Source organism: Cetorhinus maximus, chromosome 3, assembly GCF_964194155.1.
Source record: "Cetorhinus maximus chromosome 3, sCetMax3.hap1.1, whole genome shotgun sequence".
NCBI classification, from domain to species: domain Eukaryota; kingdom Metazoa; phylum Chordata; class Chondrichthyes; order Lamniformes; family Cetorhinidae; genus Cetorhinus; species Cetorhinus maximus.
Genome location: NC_135881.1, coordinates 153514596 through 153531441, shown reverse-complemented (window position 1 = coordinate 153531441; position 16846 = coordinate 153514596). Strand labels below are relative to the sequence as shown.

The window sequence follows — 16846 nt, the reverse complement described above, 5'->3', positions numbered from 1 at the left end:
TATGAACTGCTAATTTCTAACTCTATAACCTAAACTCTACCACTTCATAAACCTCTATACACACACATACAAGACACATAAGACACACACAAACATTGATTTTAAGGGTGGGATAAAACAGCTCAATAGCATCAGTTCCGGAGTACAGGATTCGATGGGTTGATTTTGATCGATATCTTTCAAATTCCTTTCAGTTCTTTGTTGATGACATGAGGTGGTCTTCCAGCACTTTCAGTATTTAGTTCACAGGTTGAGCACTTGCCTTTTAATGTCTCTGATGATGGTTTTCCCCTTTTCCTCTTGACAGGGGTTTTCAGAGAGCGAGCAGGTTATAGAGAAATGAGGAGAAAAGGCCAGCTGGCTATTATTGTAGAATTACTGGAATCTGACACACACAAGAGACAGAAGTTTTGGGTCTCTTTCCTTTCAGGCAAGGAGCTATTCTGCTGCACTGCTCTCACGCAAAACCTGGTCACCTGGTCAGGAGCCAGTTAAAACGACGTTGCCAAGCAGTTCCCCATTAGACCAGAATCCTTCTCGGCACCATCCTGTCTTTCATGCCACACTCTGTTCCAGGACAGCAACATTGTATATATCCCTCACACTGTTCCAGTAGATTTGTCCTTCAAACATTGTAATTTTAAACCTCAGTCCAACAGAAATAAAAAGATATGTTCTTTACAGAGCACATAAGAGTGAGTTTTGGAAGGAGCTGGTATGCTTAAAATGTGTGGTGGGTATAACCCAACTAAGGTGCCTCCAAAACTGTGATTTACAGAGTCAGTTACCTGTAATCAAAATGGTGTAAAGTGTATCTTTGGGAGGAATTTTGCCACCCTGTTGTGGTAAGGGTAGGGCTGGGGCCAGAAAATGTGGCGAGCCGTTCACAAGCCCATTGACTTCAATGGTACCGGAAGATCTCGTGGGCAGAAGGGGCCGTAAAATTCCACCCTTTCAGTGTGATTGTACTTTGTAGCTTCGATGAAATTTTGCCAGCTTTCAGCTGGGATGCTGAATGAATTGGAGTGCAAAATTGGTACCTCAGGAGAAGTAAAGTTGAGTGGTATGAATTTCATCTCTTGCACTGCTTCCAATAGCGCTTTGGAAGCCGAATGCCCTTTTGTTTCAGCGTGGCCCACGCTGCACACCCTCGTGAGACGGGCACCCACATGGGTGTTCCCAGCATGTGATGGAAGCCTCAGAAGGAGCACCATCCAGTCTTCATACAGCCTGTGATAACTAAATGCCTGATTTGGGCCAAGCAGATCCAGATAATGAATTTGTGTATCACTCTACAGGATAAGCACTGAGCTACAAGTTAGGCTCTAAGCCCATTCTATTTAAAGGGTCAGGCACCCAGCTTGCAGATAAGTAATTTTGAAGAACTTCTGTTATTGCAAAACATCTGGAAGAAGTCTGGAGTGCTTTTGGAGGTGTTGTAGTGAGTTCCTGGATTTGCCAGTTTGTGTTCATGCATCCTCAAAGGGACAACAGAGAATTAGCTGATCCGTCCACTCAAAGGCTGCAACAGGAATGGGGTCAGCAGTGACAGTGTCTCTGGGTCTGTAGCACATCAGGGAGATGGAACAGAGGCTGCAGAGAAGGCAAGCTCTATGCATTGCCCTCTGCCAACTTTGAGCAAAACCCCGCCATGCTGTCTGACAGGCCAGAAAATGGAACCAGCATCTTGCTGTACATCCTCATTCAGTGCTGCCCTGTATGCCATCCCATTGAGGTCCTCACCTGAATCCTGTGCAGTAGAGCCTCACCTTTTGGGGCGCTGGCAAACAAACTATCCTTTAACCTGGCCTGGCTGCAGCCCACTCGTGCCAGGTGATTCACCACGTGCTGATCCCATTTCTAAACTGGAATCCAAGTTAAGCTAAGCACCATTGTCTGAGCTGGTGGCTTCAAGTGTCATATCAAATGATGAGGTCTTTTCATCAGTGCTGTGCACATTGCTGGCTCTTTCTTCCTTTTTGTGTTGCTGTGGCTGGGTGGGTTGCAGTTATTGAATGTCTGAGAGCAAAAGTCAGAAGGGGAAGGCTGGTGTGTGGTAAGGAGAGGTAGGGTGGGAAGCAAGAGACCCATGGTCACACCATCAGCAGTTTGCTCAGCATACCAGATATCAGGATGAAGATGAACTGTGAGTTAAGAAGCATATGTTGGCAGATGCTGTCATGCTCAATGTTCTCAATGACACTGAATGCCACGGGCCTTGTAACCAGTGCCATGATGCTGAGAGCCACTTCCACCGTAAGGCTCAGAAGATGTGGGTGTCCTTCTCCCTTGCTGGTTCTGTTCTGCTCCCTTCTTTTGTGTCCCAACCTGCCCTGCAAGAGAAAGGGCAGAATATCAGTGATTTTCTAGTGCTATGTTTAGGTGATCTGCTTGCTATTGCTAAGTAGCTGCAGGGATGTGGAGGCTATTAAAGGTGGATGTGAGACTGGCATTGGTAGTTGTGTGAGGGTGAGGTGGAGCATCTAGATATTGGGTAAGAGTCCTAAGTGCCTTGTTGCATGGCGTAATGACTCTATGACTATGATTATGAGTGCTGCTGGGTGAGTGGGGATGTGATGCTTTGAGCAGTGTAAGCAGCTGGTATTATAGTGGGCAGGAAATGCCATATGAGGGTGCATTCACTGATCTTGACTGTGTATGTGGGGCCATTAGACTTATGGCACTGCTGCCAGGTCTTCAGATCCAGACTCTAGGAGTCGACCTCCTTGGCTACCTGCTCCCACTCCCTTCTGAGTGGCCCCCTAATGAACCATGGGACCTTTCCTTCTGCCCATTTCCATCACTAATGCCTCCAGCACTGCATCTGTCATTATGGAACCCTCTCTCTGCCCTGGTCTTCCATTTTCCATATTTTAAACTGAAGCAATATTATTCAGTGCTGTTTCCCTTTAAGGAGGGCTGGTTGGCTGCACCACATGCTATTAGCACAGCACTGATTTGTCCCCTGCTAAGTGCAGAGGCCACGTGGCAGATGCTCTGCTTTGCGTTACAATCATGACAATTAGGTGTTAGCACCAAATTTACATGCTGCTCACCTCCAGCAGAACTGGCATGGCAGGTTATGAATTGTAACACTGTGCCTGAAAAAAGGGTAGGCTAATTTTTAGCCTGAGGTGCCTTGAACACCTTCCACATAGCTAACACGGAGAACATTGATTTTTGTTTTGTAGGAGTCCCCAGCATTGAGATGGAATGTATTAACAGTATAATGAGGAGGGGAAGATTGTGAACAGAAAATGTTGGAATTTGCAGTACTTTTGAAAACTTAGTTTTATTGGATTCCTCATAATAAATTGCTTACTTTGAACTCTTTTTGCAGTTCCTGAGAACTCAGACTTCAGAAGCTGAGATGGAACTCTGGTGGAAACTCGTCGCTGGAAAACTCTACATAAGTCCTGGCAAAGCTTTTGACTGTTGCGAGCCTGGGTGGTTTAGACTGGTGTTTTCAGACTCTGCTATTAGGATACGTTTGGGCAGGCAGCGCTTAAACAATGTATTCATTACTTTTAGAATACCGAGCCTTGAAATTTCCTTTGAAAACAAAACTCATTAACTACCTCTTTGATAATAGTAGGTCTGATTTCTGGTATTTGCCTGTTTGACCTCTCCTTGATCTTGTTCAATTCTATAAAGGCATTTGATCATTTTCTATTTCCGGCAAAGGATTTACATCCAAACATTAACATTCCTTTTCTCATTTCAGAGGGCAGAGAGAACAAGTCAGAGGTGAGAAGTGGGGAGCAAAGGAGTGAGGGGGAAAGGAGAAAGGATGGGGAGATAGGTTGAGTAGCAGAGTGATGATGGATTGACACGTTTTGTTGCCACAGAGAACAGTCCATGAGTTGGGTGGGATGAAAGGAAACTTGAAAATGTTAAAGTAGCATTTCATTAAAAAAATTATGGTTTGCTTTTAAACTTCATTGCACAACTTTGGCATCCTTAATTTTCCTCCCCCAGTATGGCTGCTGCTCACCAAAATAGTGTCTCAAAATGGTACACCCATGCACAATGACACTTGTTGACCAGACTGTGCATACTAAAACTTTTTAGTGTCAATACAACATATTTTATGGTATCCTTTTGGTGGATAATGTGTGGCATTTAACAATGAAACGTCTTTGGGGGTGCCACTAACAGGTGTAATTGGTACTGCAGATAAATGTTAACACCTTTATAATGAATTTCACTATCAAGATAGTCTGAGTATCCTGAGGCTTATTCTTAATCTTACATCTTACACAGGATTGCATAGGATATATGCCACAGAAACAGGCTGTTCAGCCCATCCAGTCCATGTCGGTGTTTATGCTGCACTTGAGCCTTCTCCTGCCTTTTCTCATCTAAATCTATCATTGTAACCCTCCAATCCCTTCTCCCTCTTGCTGGCCTAGCTTTCCCTTAAATGCATCTATAGTATTTACTTCAACCACTCCCTCCATTCTGCAAGGTATACAAATCTTGTTTTTAGTCCAGCCTATAAGCATAACATTATATTAACGTAAGAAATTGGAGCAGGATTAGACATATGGCTACTCCAGCCTGCTCCACATTCAGCATGATCATGGCTGATCTGCCTCAGCTTCACTTCCCCTCCCACTTCCTATGTTCCCTGATTCCCTGAGGGATCAAAAATCTATCAATACCAGCCTTGAATATATTCAATGGTGGAGCATTCACAACCCTCTGGAATAGAGAATTTCAAATATTCATAACCCTCTGAAGAAATTTCTCCTCATCTCAGTCCTAAATGATTGGCCCCTTATCCTGAGGCTGTGCCCCTGTCCTCTGACTTCACAAGTAACCGGTATCCACACAGCATCTTTACTGTTTTATGACAACCTTCTGTCTTTGAGAATACACCCAATTACATATTTGAACAATGATTTTCCTTACAATCCTACAGAACTCTTGCATCCCATAAATACCTATTGTATGGGACCTTGTCAAAGTCTTTTACAGAAATCCAAATATATAGGCCTAGAAATTTGGTCATGCTATGCTCACTTTTCAGGTGTAAAACTGATGTCTAATGGTCCCAATATGATGGGCAGCAAGCACTGCTCATTGCACATCGGAAGTACGCCACTGTTGGGATGGTGTTGGTTGCAGAACGTGTCTGTTAAAGAAGTCTTTGTCGTCTTCAGTATGATAACAGCAAGTCTTTATTAACTGCTTGTAACTATATACATATATATGGTAAAGGGTATACAGTAAAGGGTACAGGTATGGAGCTTTCTCCATCTCTAGGTCTTAACACATCTCTGGCCAACACCACACTAACTCTAGGTCTAGGGGCACGTGCCTTCTTACATCACCATGTGGGTGGTACTGTACTCAGTCCCACATTAACCCCATGTATACCAGCCCCTTATACTGCACTTCCCTGCAAGCCTTTATCCCATGGATATGGAGTTACATTAGTTTACTTCAAGTCTTGCATTGTTATAAGTCTTATGCATTTACCTTATTGTTACAACCTTAATGCTATTCCAACATTATTGCTATTGTAGTATTAGCATTAACAACATTCTCCCAACCCCATTTCCCCCCTTTTAAGTCCTTGAAGTTAGATTTTCAGGCGGTATGGAGGCCTTATAACCCTTCCACACCTCATTCGCTGCTCTGCCAGAAGAGTGGTAGGCTCTGTTAACTTTGGTTCCTGTTGTTGGCTTGGATGTTGGATTCGCATTTAGGTATCCTTCCATCCGTATCTTCCATTGTTTCATGTGGAACTACACCTGGCCGGTTTGGCTGTTGAATCGGTCCTTGGTGGCTGTTACTATTGGTCATTTCTTGCAGAGTGGATGAAGATGGTTTTTGTCTCCATGGCGTTTTTTCTTCTTTCTCCATGTAGGCTGGCAGGAAGTTCTCTGAGGCTGAGGAAGAGTGCCCCTGAGGTGAGAAGAAGATTTAGTGGTGCACTCACCTCTGCTTTTTATTGTCACTGGTGCAAGACTGCTACCAGGTTTCAGCATCTCTTGTGGTTGTGGCATGCTTGCTGGAGGTTGCAGTGGTTGCCGTGTTGACCAACAGCACCATCGTCATAGTTGGAGGTAGAGCCTGCTCAGACTGCCAGTTGTTCCCTGGTACCGCTTCCACTGGAGTTATGTTGGGGGCTTTCCAGAGCCTGCAACGATAATGGACAGAATTGCTCTGCAAAGAGAGAAGAGAGATGGAAGGTGAAATTGAATTCTGAATACTCTTTAGTGTTCGAGTACTCAGGACCGTGCTGTTTTGGCTGGCCAATGACAGTGGTAGTCTTGACATCCGCTGCCATCTGGAGGAGATCCAGATTCAGCATATAATGAAGAGGGCTAATGGAATGCTATCCTTTATTACGAGAGAAATTGTACATAAAAGTAAAGATGTTGTGCTTCAATTATACAGGGCATTGGTGAGACTATGTGCAGCTTTGGTCTCCTTATTTAAGGAAGGATGTAAATGCGTTGGAGGTGGTTCAGAGGAGGTTTACTAGATTGATACCTGGAATGAGCGTATTGTCTTATGAGGATAGGTTGGACAGGCTGGGCTTGTTTCCACTGGAATTTAGAAGAGTGAGGGGTGACTTGATTGAAGTATATGAGACCCTGAATGGTCTTGACAAGATGGACGTGGAAAAGATGTTTTGTGGGTGAGTCCAGAACTAGGGGGCACTGTTTTCAAATTAGGAGTTGCCCTTATAGGACACAGATGAGGAGGATTTTTTTCTCTGAGGGTTGTGTGACTTTGGAACACGCTGCTTCAGAAGGCAGTGAAAGAGGGGTCACTGAATATTTTTAAGGCAGGTAGTTTCTTGTTAAGCAAGGGAATCAAAGGATATTGGGGGTAGATGGGAATGTAGAACTTGAAGCGCAAACATCAACCATGATCTTATTGAATGGCGGAACAAGCTCGAAGGGCTGAATGGTCTACTTTTGCCCCTATTTCATATGTATGTTCGTATGCTACGCTGGCATTCCTGTTCACAAGAAAGACTGGTTATGGATGACATACATCAGCTCAAAGATTTGTTTGCTGCCATACCTCTGTGGTTCCAGGATCAAAGACCGGGAGTCGGACTTCTCTTGCTCCCTAAAGCGGAATGTCTTTTTTGGAAGCCAGAGACCTTTGAGCTTACAGGCTTCAAAAATGGCATCGCCGTTCGCTGCAGAACAATGGATTTCTCGTGCTTGCCGGTTTTGCGAGCTTTGCAAAATGGCGATGGCATGCTTCAGCAATGTAGCATTGTGAGTAGTGAGGCATTTAAATTAACCACCGGCTTGCTGTTTAAGGATTCGGATGGATGAGATTCCTGAGAGTTGAGTAAGTTAATTATTAATTTTCTTCAACTCTAAAGCCACTTGTTGAGGCTCAGAGTCGGGGAATCGGGATTCGAAATGACTGTTGTTCAATGGCACTTCAGACTAAATTAGTAAAAGGGACGTCTCAGAACTGGCTGCAGCCTCAAGTGAAAAAGATTTAGTTCACCCTTGCAACTCTGGACTCTGTGTGCTGAAGCTTGACTTCCAAGGGAGATACTATGGAGTCTTCTATTGCAGTAAAACTTCTGCCTTTAGCTTCCAGGCTCTTCTGGCTGGAGCTTTTTCTGGTGAATTTTCTCAGCATCTGTAGGTTCAGTTGGAAGCTTCTTTCAGCCAAGAATCTGCTGAACATTTTATTTTTCTTAGTGTGAAGATGGATGTTATTTAAAAAATATTTTTAAGAATATGGTGGTATTCTGTAAGGAAGGGTTTGTGTGTGTATGTGTGTGTGCCCATGAGTAATTAAACTGTGGGAAAGTTAGTAAAGACAGCTTGTCTTTGGGAACTGAGAGATGAAGGGGAATGGATGCATGCATGCATTTGTAATGAGAAGCTATGGTAAAGTGGGTTTATAAGTAAATTGGTTATGTTAAGAAATTTGCTTTAAGAGATAGGTAGAGACTTGACTTTTTAGCTGTTAAATTTCAAAGGGGAGTAAATGACTTTCACAACTTTCAAAGGTTTCATAAGTAAACGAGGTAAGGTTATTATGTTTTATTTGACCCGAAAGTGGAGGCAATAGGAAAACATGAAAGATTTTTATATTTTGGAAAAGTTGAATTCAAAGCTGTGCTGAGGACAATGGAATTGAAGATGAAGGGGAAAAAGGATATTTGAGGAAAGATGTTGAGCTGAGTTGTGTGGCTGCCTGGGGGAGATGTCCTGAGACCAGATCTGTGCTGGGAGAAGGTGTGAAAGTTGTGAATTTGAAGCAGCCATTGAGTTTCAAGCCAGAAAAGTTTTTGTCTTCAGAAAGCAGCCTGTTTCTGAACTTTCTTGGATTTCCACAGCAGAGTGGAAGAGAGTGAGAAGTCATGTGGTATACTTTACTAAAGTAACAGCAGTTTTTGCCTTGGGTAATATTACTGAATTTTTATGGTTAAAAATCTAAAAGGGAGCTGTTGCCAAGTAGTGTGTTCTGACAAGTGGGATTTCCTTTGCGGGGGAATGTTTTGAAAGACTGTTTTAACTGTGTAATTTTAATCTTGTGTGCTTAAGTTTTTTTTTCTTCTTGTTAATAAATCTTTAATTTTAAAACCCTAGAAGTGTTACTGGAATCCTATGCTTCTGGGATCAGTAGTTTTCTGCTCGTTTTCAAAATGGGAAAAAAAGGGTTATGATCAGTGAGACAAGTTCCCCTCTGAGATTTGGCTTGCTCAACGAATAACATCAGCTATGGTCATAACACTTAGTTTTTTCAGCATTCTTGTGAGGTTAAGGGTTTGTGATTCCAAGCTGACATCATGTTGGGATGGTGTTGGTTGCAGAACGTGTTGGTTAAAGAAGTCTTCCTAGTCTTCAGTATGGCAACAGCAAGTCTTTATTAACTACTTGTAACTATGTACATATATATAGTAGATGGTAGAGGCATGGAACTACTTTCGTCTCTAGGTCTGAACACACCTCTGGCCAACACCACACTAACTCTAGGGCTAGGGTCATGTGTCATCACTATGTGGGCGGTAGTGTACTCAGTCTCACATTGCCCTATGTACACCAGACCCTTATACTATAGCCATCTGCCATATTTGTAAAGGCTGTTGTGCATGTGTCCAGAACAAGGTGACTCGTACCTGTTTAAAGTCCCCTTTGCAAAATTCAGTTGCATGCTGTGGTCCGTTCCTTCAGGCTCATGGCAGTCAAACCAGCATTTTTTTTCAAGAGACCATTGGAAGCTGCCACCTCTAAGGTAAGTTTTAACTTTTATGTAATATTAATTAGATATTGCAGTTAGCCAATAATGAGCAAATGAGTCAAGCAGACTGCCTTGGTCCACCTGCTATCCTTATTGATGGATGCTTCATGCATTGCCCGCAGACGATCCAGTTTCTTGGCCGTAATGCCTAAAGGGCTGCCTTCATCCATTGACCAAGTAATCTCCTCGAAGAATTCAGCCAGATTGGTTTGGAAAAAAGCACCTTTTCCAGAAACCAAGTTGTGAAACACTAGTAATTTATTTTTTGCCAAGCTGGCATACAGTGTGTTTCTAATGATCCTTTTAAACTTTCTTATAAATGAAGTTGATTTAATGGACTTGAAATTTCCTGGCCCTGATCTGTTGCCTTTGTTTTGAGGATCCCCTGGTAAATAAAGGAACATATTGAGATACTGCAAATATGTAGGTGCCCTGACAAAATTTGAATCTAATTCTAGGCTTTTCTAATTTGCAGGGATTCAGAGGCTGAAGATGGTATTACAGTCTTATGCATCAGAAGCAATTCCTTTGGATGTACTGAAAGAGGTGGCTCCATCTGTGGATTCTGTCGAGATATATTCAAACAACGATTTTTCAGACAATACAGTACAGTTGTTACAAAGAACATCAGCAGCTCATGCACAAGGGAAGACAATGGTTAATATGACCGCTTTCTCTTCTACCACAAGTTAAGAGATTGCCTATGTGCATTTAGTTAATTATATGTTCAGATAATAGTTTAGAAGCAAGCACATGTGCTTTCTTGATGTGAAAGAAAAGCTTTTGTGAAAGAGTAGTTCAAGATTTTTTTCCCTTCCCTAACTGAACAATTAGAGTAATATTTACTTAGGATCTGTGCAGGTAGAATGGAATATGTGCTAAGTTATTGATCGGAACTATATCATCATGAATGGCATTAAATGCAAATACTATTATTGTGTATTTACAACTACGTATTTTCCCATCAGCATTGTTGTTACATCAGTATCACTATTTTCAACTGGTAAATGCCAGTGTTAAAATAACATTTATAAGACAATACACCCAGTGTCACTGATGTAAACAGTGAAACTGAGTTGGGTTTGATTTATTTGTAAGTTTGGAAAGAAACAGTGGTTTAGAGATTTGAAGATGTTTTGCTTTGCCTCCTTTGTGAAATTTACACTTTTTACCTTTTTCTCCCTAGTCTTGAACCTGTGGCCTGTGCAGCAGGGATATGTAAATAATGTAAATTAAAAATAAGCAGAACCTGCTGTTCAGCATTGTGATCTATTAAATCATTTGTATTTTAAATGTTTGAAATAATAAGTTTTTTTTAACCTTTTGTAAAGGTTGTATTGAAATTTGCTTGAACTCTGCTTATAAAATTCCAAATTATTTCTTAAAGTATGTTCCAAGAAAGACCATTACATGAGATCTTTAACCAAAAGATGCAGAGTTTGCATTGTCGTGGATGCTACCCAATTAAACAGCATTTTTAAAAAATGGCTTCACTGGCAAGGCCAGTCAATGACCTTGAGAAGGTGATGGGCTGCCTTCTTGCACTACTGCAGTCCATCCATGTGGCAAAAGTGTTCCTACAGTTTTGTTAGGCAGGGAGTTCCAGGATTTTAACTTAACCGTGATGAAGAAACAGCGATGTGAGTTGAAGGTTTTCGTGTTCCCATTTTTCTGCTGCCTTTGTCCTTCTAGGTGGTGAAGTTTGCAGGTTTGGGAGACGCTGCTGAAGAAGCCTTGGTGCCTTGTCGTAATGTATCCTATAGATGGTATACACTGCAGCCATGGTACACCACCATTGTAGGGATCGGATGTTTAAGCTGATGGATGGAATGGCAATCAAGCAGACAGCTTTGTCCTCGAATGTGTTGTGTGTTGTTGCAGCTGCACCCTTCCGAGTAAGTGCAGAGTATTCAGTCACACGCTTGTGCCTTGCAGGTGCAACAATTATTTTCCTTGGTGCTACGTATGAATATAAGAAATAGGAACAGGAGTAGTCCATTTGGCCCCTCAAGCCTGCTGCATCATTCAATATGATGAAGACTGATCATCTTGTGTTTCGATTTCCACATTCCCATCTAACCCTGATGACCTTTGATTCCCTTGTCTAACAAGAACCTATCTACCTCTGCCTTAAAAATATTCAATGACCCTGCTTCCACCACCTTCTGAGGCAGAGTGTTCCAAAGTCGCACACCCTCTGAGAGAAAAAAATTCCCCTCATCTCTGTCCTAAAAGGGCGACCCCTAATTTTAGAATAGTGCCCCCAAGTTCTGGACTCACCCACAAGAGGACACATCCTTTTGATGTGCACCTTGTCAAGGCCATTCAGGATTTTGTATACTTCAATCAAATCACTCCTCATTCTTCTAAACTCCACCAGCCCAGTCTGCCCAACCTTTCCTCATAAGACAACCCACACATTCCAGGTGTCAAGCTAGTAAATCTCCTTTGACTTGCCTCCAATGCATTTACATCCTTACTTAAATAAGGAGACCAAAACTGCACACAGTATTCGAGGTGCGTCTCACCAATGAAGCATAACATCCTTATTTTTATGTTCAATCTCTCTTGTAATAAAGGATAGCATTCCATTAGCCTTCTCAATTACTTGTTGTACCTGCATACTGACTTTTTGTGACTCATGTACTAGAACAACTAGATTCCTCTGCACCTCAGAATTATGTAGTCGTTCTCCATTTAAGTAATACTCTGTTTCTTTGTTCTTCCAGCCAAAGTGATCAACTTCACATTTTCACACTTTAAACTCCATTTGCCAGATCTTTGCCCACTCACTCAACCTATCTATATCCATCTGCAACCTCGTCATGTCCTCTTCACAACATACTTTCTTACCTATCTTTGTGTCATCTGTAAAATTTAGCTACCATGTCTTCAGTCCCCTCATCTAAGTCATTGACGTAAATTGTAAAAAGTTGAGGCCCCTGCACAGACCCCTGTGGGAATTCGCTCATCATATCCTGTCAATCCGAAAAAGACCCATTTATGCATACTTTCTGCTTTCTGCCAGCCAGCCAATCTTCTATCCATGCTAATATGCTACCCCTACATCATGCGCTTTTATTTTCCGAATAACCTTTGATGTGGCACCTTATCAAATGCCTTCTAGAAATCCAAGTACAATATGTCTATAGGCTCCCCTTTATCCACTGCGCATATCACTCCTTCAAGAAACTTCAATAAATTGGTTAAACATGATTTTCCTTTCACAAAACCATGCTGACTCTTCCCGATTGCCTTGAGCTCTTTTAAGTGCCTAGCTATAACCTCCTTAATGATCGATTCTGACAACTTCCCCACGACAGATGTCAAGCTAACTGGCCTATAGTTTCCTATTTTCTGCCTTCCTCTCTTCTTGAATAGAGGGGTTATATTTGCTACTATCCAGTCTGATGGAACTGTTCCAGAATCTAGCGAATTTTGGAAAATTAACACCAGCGCATCGACTACCTCATTAGCCACCTCTTTTAAGACCCTAGGATGCAATCCATCGGGACCTGGATAATTGTCAGCCTGCAGCTCCATCAATTTGCTCAGTACTGTTTCCCTAGTGATTGCAATTTCACCAAGTTCCTCTCCCTTTCACTTCCTGATTTGCAGCTATTACTGGAATGTTGTTTTGTATCCTCTATAGTGAACACAGAAGCAAAATATTTGTTCATTTCTTCTGCCATTTCCTTATTATCTACTATTAACTCCCCACTGTCACTCTTTAGAGGACCAACACTCACTTAACTTTATTCCTTTTTAAATACCTGTAGAAGCTCTTGCTATCCGTTTTTACGTTTCTAGCTAGCTTCCTCTCATACTCTTTTAACTCCTTTCTCCTGATTAACGTTTTAGCCATTCTGTGCCGTTCTTTATATTCTGTCCAATCATCTGTCCTGCTACTCATCTTTGTGGAATTGTATGTTTTTTCCTTAAGTTTGACGCTTTCCTTAACTTCTTTAGTTGACCATGGATGGTGGGTCCTCCCCTTACAATTTTTCTTTATAATAGGAATGTACTTATTCTGAATACGCTGAAATATCCTCTTACATGTTTGCACTGCTTCTCTATTCATCTACCCTCTGGTCTAGTTTCCTAGTTCACTTCAGCTAGCTCAGCTTTCATACACAATACCAAGTCTAATATAACCTGCTCTCTGGTTGGTTGCAGAACATGCTGGTCTAAGAAACTATCTCGAAAGCATCCTAAGAACTCCTCATCCAGGCTACTACTGCCAATCTGATTTTTCCAGTTTATGTGTAGATTAAAATCACCCATGATTATTGCTGTCTCTTTATCACAAGCACACAATATTCTTCTTTGTGGCCACTGTTAGGGGGCCTGTAGACCACTCCCACTAGTGACTTTCTTTCCCCTACTATTCCTCATCTCCACCCAAACTGATTCTACATCCTGATCTCCTGAACCAAGGTCATCTCTAACTGTTGCACCAATGCCCTCTTCGATTAACAATGCTAGCCCTCCACCTTTACCTAGCTTCCTATTCTTCTTGAATGTCATGTACCCCTCAATATTAAGGACCCAATCTTTGTTGCCTTGCAGCCATGCCTCTGAAAATATATTTATTTACTTTGTTTACTTCAATTGGGTCATCAATTCATTTACTTTATGAATGCTACGTGCATTCGGATAGAGAGCCTTCAGTCTTGTCTTTTTCTTACCTTTTAACATCTAGCCTTGACTGTCAATGTATTCTTAGGTTTTTTTCCCTCTGCCCCTTCCTGCCATTCTCTGACCCTCATTTCTCATATTACTATTTTGCTCTCCTGCCTTGACTCTACAGCTTGAATTGCTACCTCTACCCAAGCTTGATCCCTTACCCCTTTCGTTTAGTTTAATGCTCTGTCTACTTCCCTAGTTATGCGATTTGCGAAGACACTCATCCCAGCACGGTTCAGGTGTAGACCATCCCAACGGTACAGCCCCCACTTTCCCTAGCACTGATGCTAGTGCCCCACAAACCCAAACCCACTTCTCCCACACCAGTCTTTGAGCCATGCATTCATCTCTCTAATCTTAATTGCCCAGTGCCAATTTGCATGTGGCTCAGGTAATAATCCAGAGATTATTACCTTTGAGGTTCTGCTTCTTAATTTGGTACCTAACTCCTCATACTGACTATGCAGAACCTCCTTCCTTGCCTGCCTATGTCATTGGTACCTATGCAGACCACGGCAACTGGATCCTCCCCGTTCTGCTGCAAATTACTCTCCAGCCCTGAGCAGATGTCCCGAACCCTGGCACCAGGCAGGCAACATAGCCGTCTGGACTCTTCTCTTTGCTGCAGAGAATTAGCCACTGGAGAATTTTCCCCCTGATCCAAATTGATTTCAGTTTCATGGGACCACCTTCATGCACACTTGGCTTAATGCCAAGTAGGCCATTTACCCCATAAGGGGTAGGCCATTTAATACTAAGATGAGGAATTTCTTCACTCAGGGTGGCGAATCTTTGGAATTCTCCACCCCAGAGCACGGTTCAAGTCAGAAATCGATAAATTTCTGGAGGCCAATGACATCAAGGGATAGTGCAGGAAGATGGCACTGAGGCTGATGATCAGCCATGATCAAATTGAATGACAGAGCAGGCTTGATGGGCCAAATGACCTACTCCTGATTCTATGTTCCTAATGCTGCTGTGGGCCCAGATTTTTGCTCCCAGGTCAGCTGTGCAGAGACACGAGAATTCCCGGCACCACAAACTTTACCTTTAAAAATGTCCGCCTGAACTCTCAATTTTCGGTCTGTGGGTCAGGCTAGAGTAGGAGTCGGGGTTGGGTGGAGGCCCTCCCAGAAGTACTGAGGGGTTGGATGTGGGGCCCTGTGCAGGTTGGGTCTGTGGGGTGAGTGTCCAAGCTGTAAATGTTCTGCAACTGTTGACCCTGGAATGGATGGCCCATCATGGGCTTTCCCTCTGGGAGAAGTGTCATTGTTGCTGCCAAATCAAAGTGTACTTTACTGAACCATTGAAATCATGGAGTGTATTCTCAAGACACAGCCATGGAGATGACATCGTCTTGCTACCATTACCTAGTACAGTTATTATGCAGTCGTGTTGTTAGCTGCCAATAGTCAGTAGGTGGGTGAATGATGAACAGTGCCATTCTCATTATCCCATCCACTTGCCCTCTTGCCACCCATCTTTCAGGATGCGCCCACACTGTTGACCCTTGACCAGGTCCCTGTCACAGCATAACAGTGTGACTAAGAGGGAGGAAACCAGTAGGGCTGTCAATGGTCACAGAACACAGCATGCTACCTTGGTATCACAGCTGCAACACACATGACACCAAGCATTTGTGCAGAGCCATTTTCTCCACCAGACCGTACCAGTAATTATCGATGATGATGTGAAAATGGTTAGTGCACGTAAGCACACACAAGTGAATGAGAGCATTGTAATCTGAATGTCTCAGGGCCCTTTTCACCTTACATTTTTATTCATAGAATGACACAGAGGAGATGTGGGGGAAAGGTTGGGTCTGGCTGCCCCATGCTTTTCTGACCAGGACCTTTTAAGTTTTGGTGGAAGAGGTCCAGAAGAGGAGACCAGTCCCCCACCCTACTGGCCACTGTAATACCCCTCTAGCAACCAAGAAGGTCTGGATTCAATTTGAGCATCAGCTTTCATGGATTCAATGCTGCAAAAGGTTCAATGATCTGCTGCGTTCTGGCATGGTGAGCAGTTTTGCTTATCCACACACAACTCCAAGGTAAGGGTCATATCTGAATGTTGCAGTTAAGGTGCGAGGTATGGCGCATACCTCTGCTTCAGCATTGAGGCTTCTGTGTACACAGCTCATGTAGGTGTGCACAGGACACGTGAATGAACACTGAGATGTACATATGCAGTGAAGAGCAATATCCCTCCATACACTATATATCAGGCTAACATAAATTCATGTTGCAGACCAAAAGGGTGCAAAACACCACAGAGATGGCCCGGACTGGGAGTGGGTCAGCCTAGCTGAGATGCAGTCCCATGGAACAGATGGCTGTGGAGATCACCAGCGTGCCTGAACATCTATCTGTTGGTAATGATTAAGTGCTGTTCGCAGGTGATAACGGTGATAAAGACGGTGTTGAAATCATCTTGGCACATGGTGGTAATGTTGGAGGTCAGTTCACTGAGCTCAATGGGATGCTGGCATAAGAGGGAGCATAATGATGTGGTAGCGTCATATGGGCAGCGTGAGCATGGTTAAGGCAATGGTGTGCTTCAGACAGTGCTTTCACAATGAGAAGGGCTATATCCAAATAACTCCTTTTGTGCCCCTCACAGGTCCCAGCTCTGCTCCCTCACCCCCTTGGGCATCAAGAGGTGGAAGAGATGTCCGAGAAGGCAGTGTCATACCATACTTGCCCATGTATTGCCAAACCAGATACAAGCATTTTGGAGGGATGTATAATGTGTGTAGGCAGAGGGTGAAAGTCACAGTGTAGGAGGAGGTGTCAAGAGTCAGAGACATCTGTGCACAGTCCACTCAGAAGAGGGAAGAAAGTAATTGTGCTGCTCCAGTGGGCAGGAATGTGCAGTCTCGGGAGAAACCTTTTGGGGCATGGCAATTGTCCAATCAGGAGCA

General features: G+C 43.0%; 1 protein-coding gene across 3 annotated transcripts in view; it reads left to right on the top strand.

Annotated features, from left to right (window-relative positions):
• Window positions 1-10530, top strand: part of LOC144678971 (1-aminocyclopropane-1-carboxylate synthase-like protein 1) — a 50599-nt gene extending 40069 nt beyond the window's left edge. For 2 of the 3 annotated variants that reach the window (XM_078539115.1, XM_078539116.1), the window contains one exon: window positions 9713-10530. Coding sequence is in view for 1 of the 3 variants with exons in the window: in XM_078539116.1 (XP_078395242.1) it covers window positions 9713-9727 (15 nt within the window). In the remaining 2 variants the exon portion in view is untranslated. Of the gene's footprint in view, window positions 1-3340; window positions 3535-9712 lie in introns of those variants that run through there. The other variant, XM_078539114.1, reaches the window with a different exon arrangement.
• The last annotated feature ends 6316 nt before the right edge of the window (window positions 10531-16846 follow it).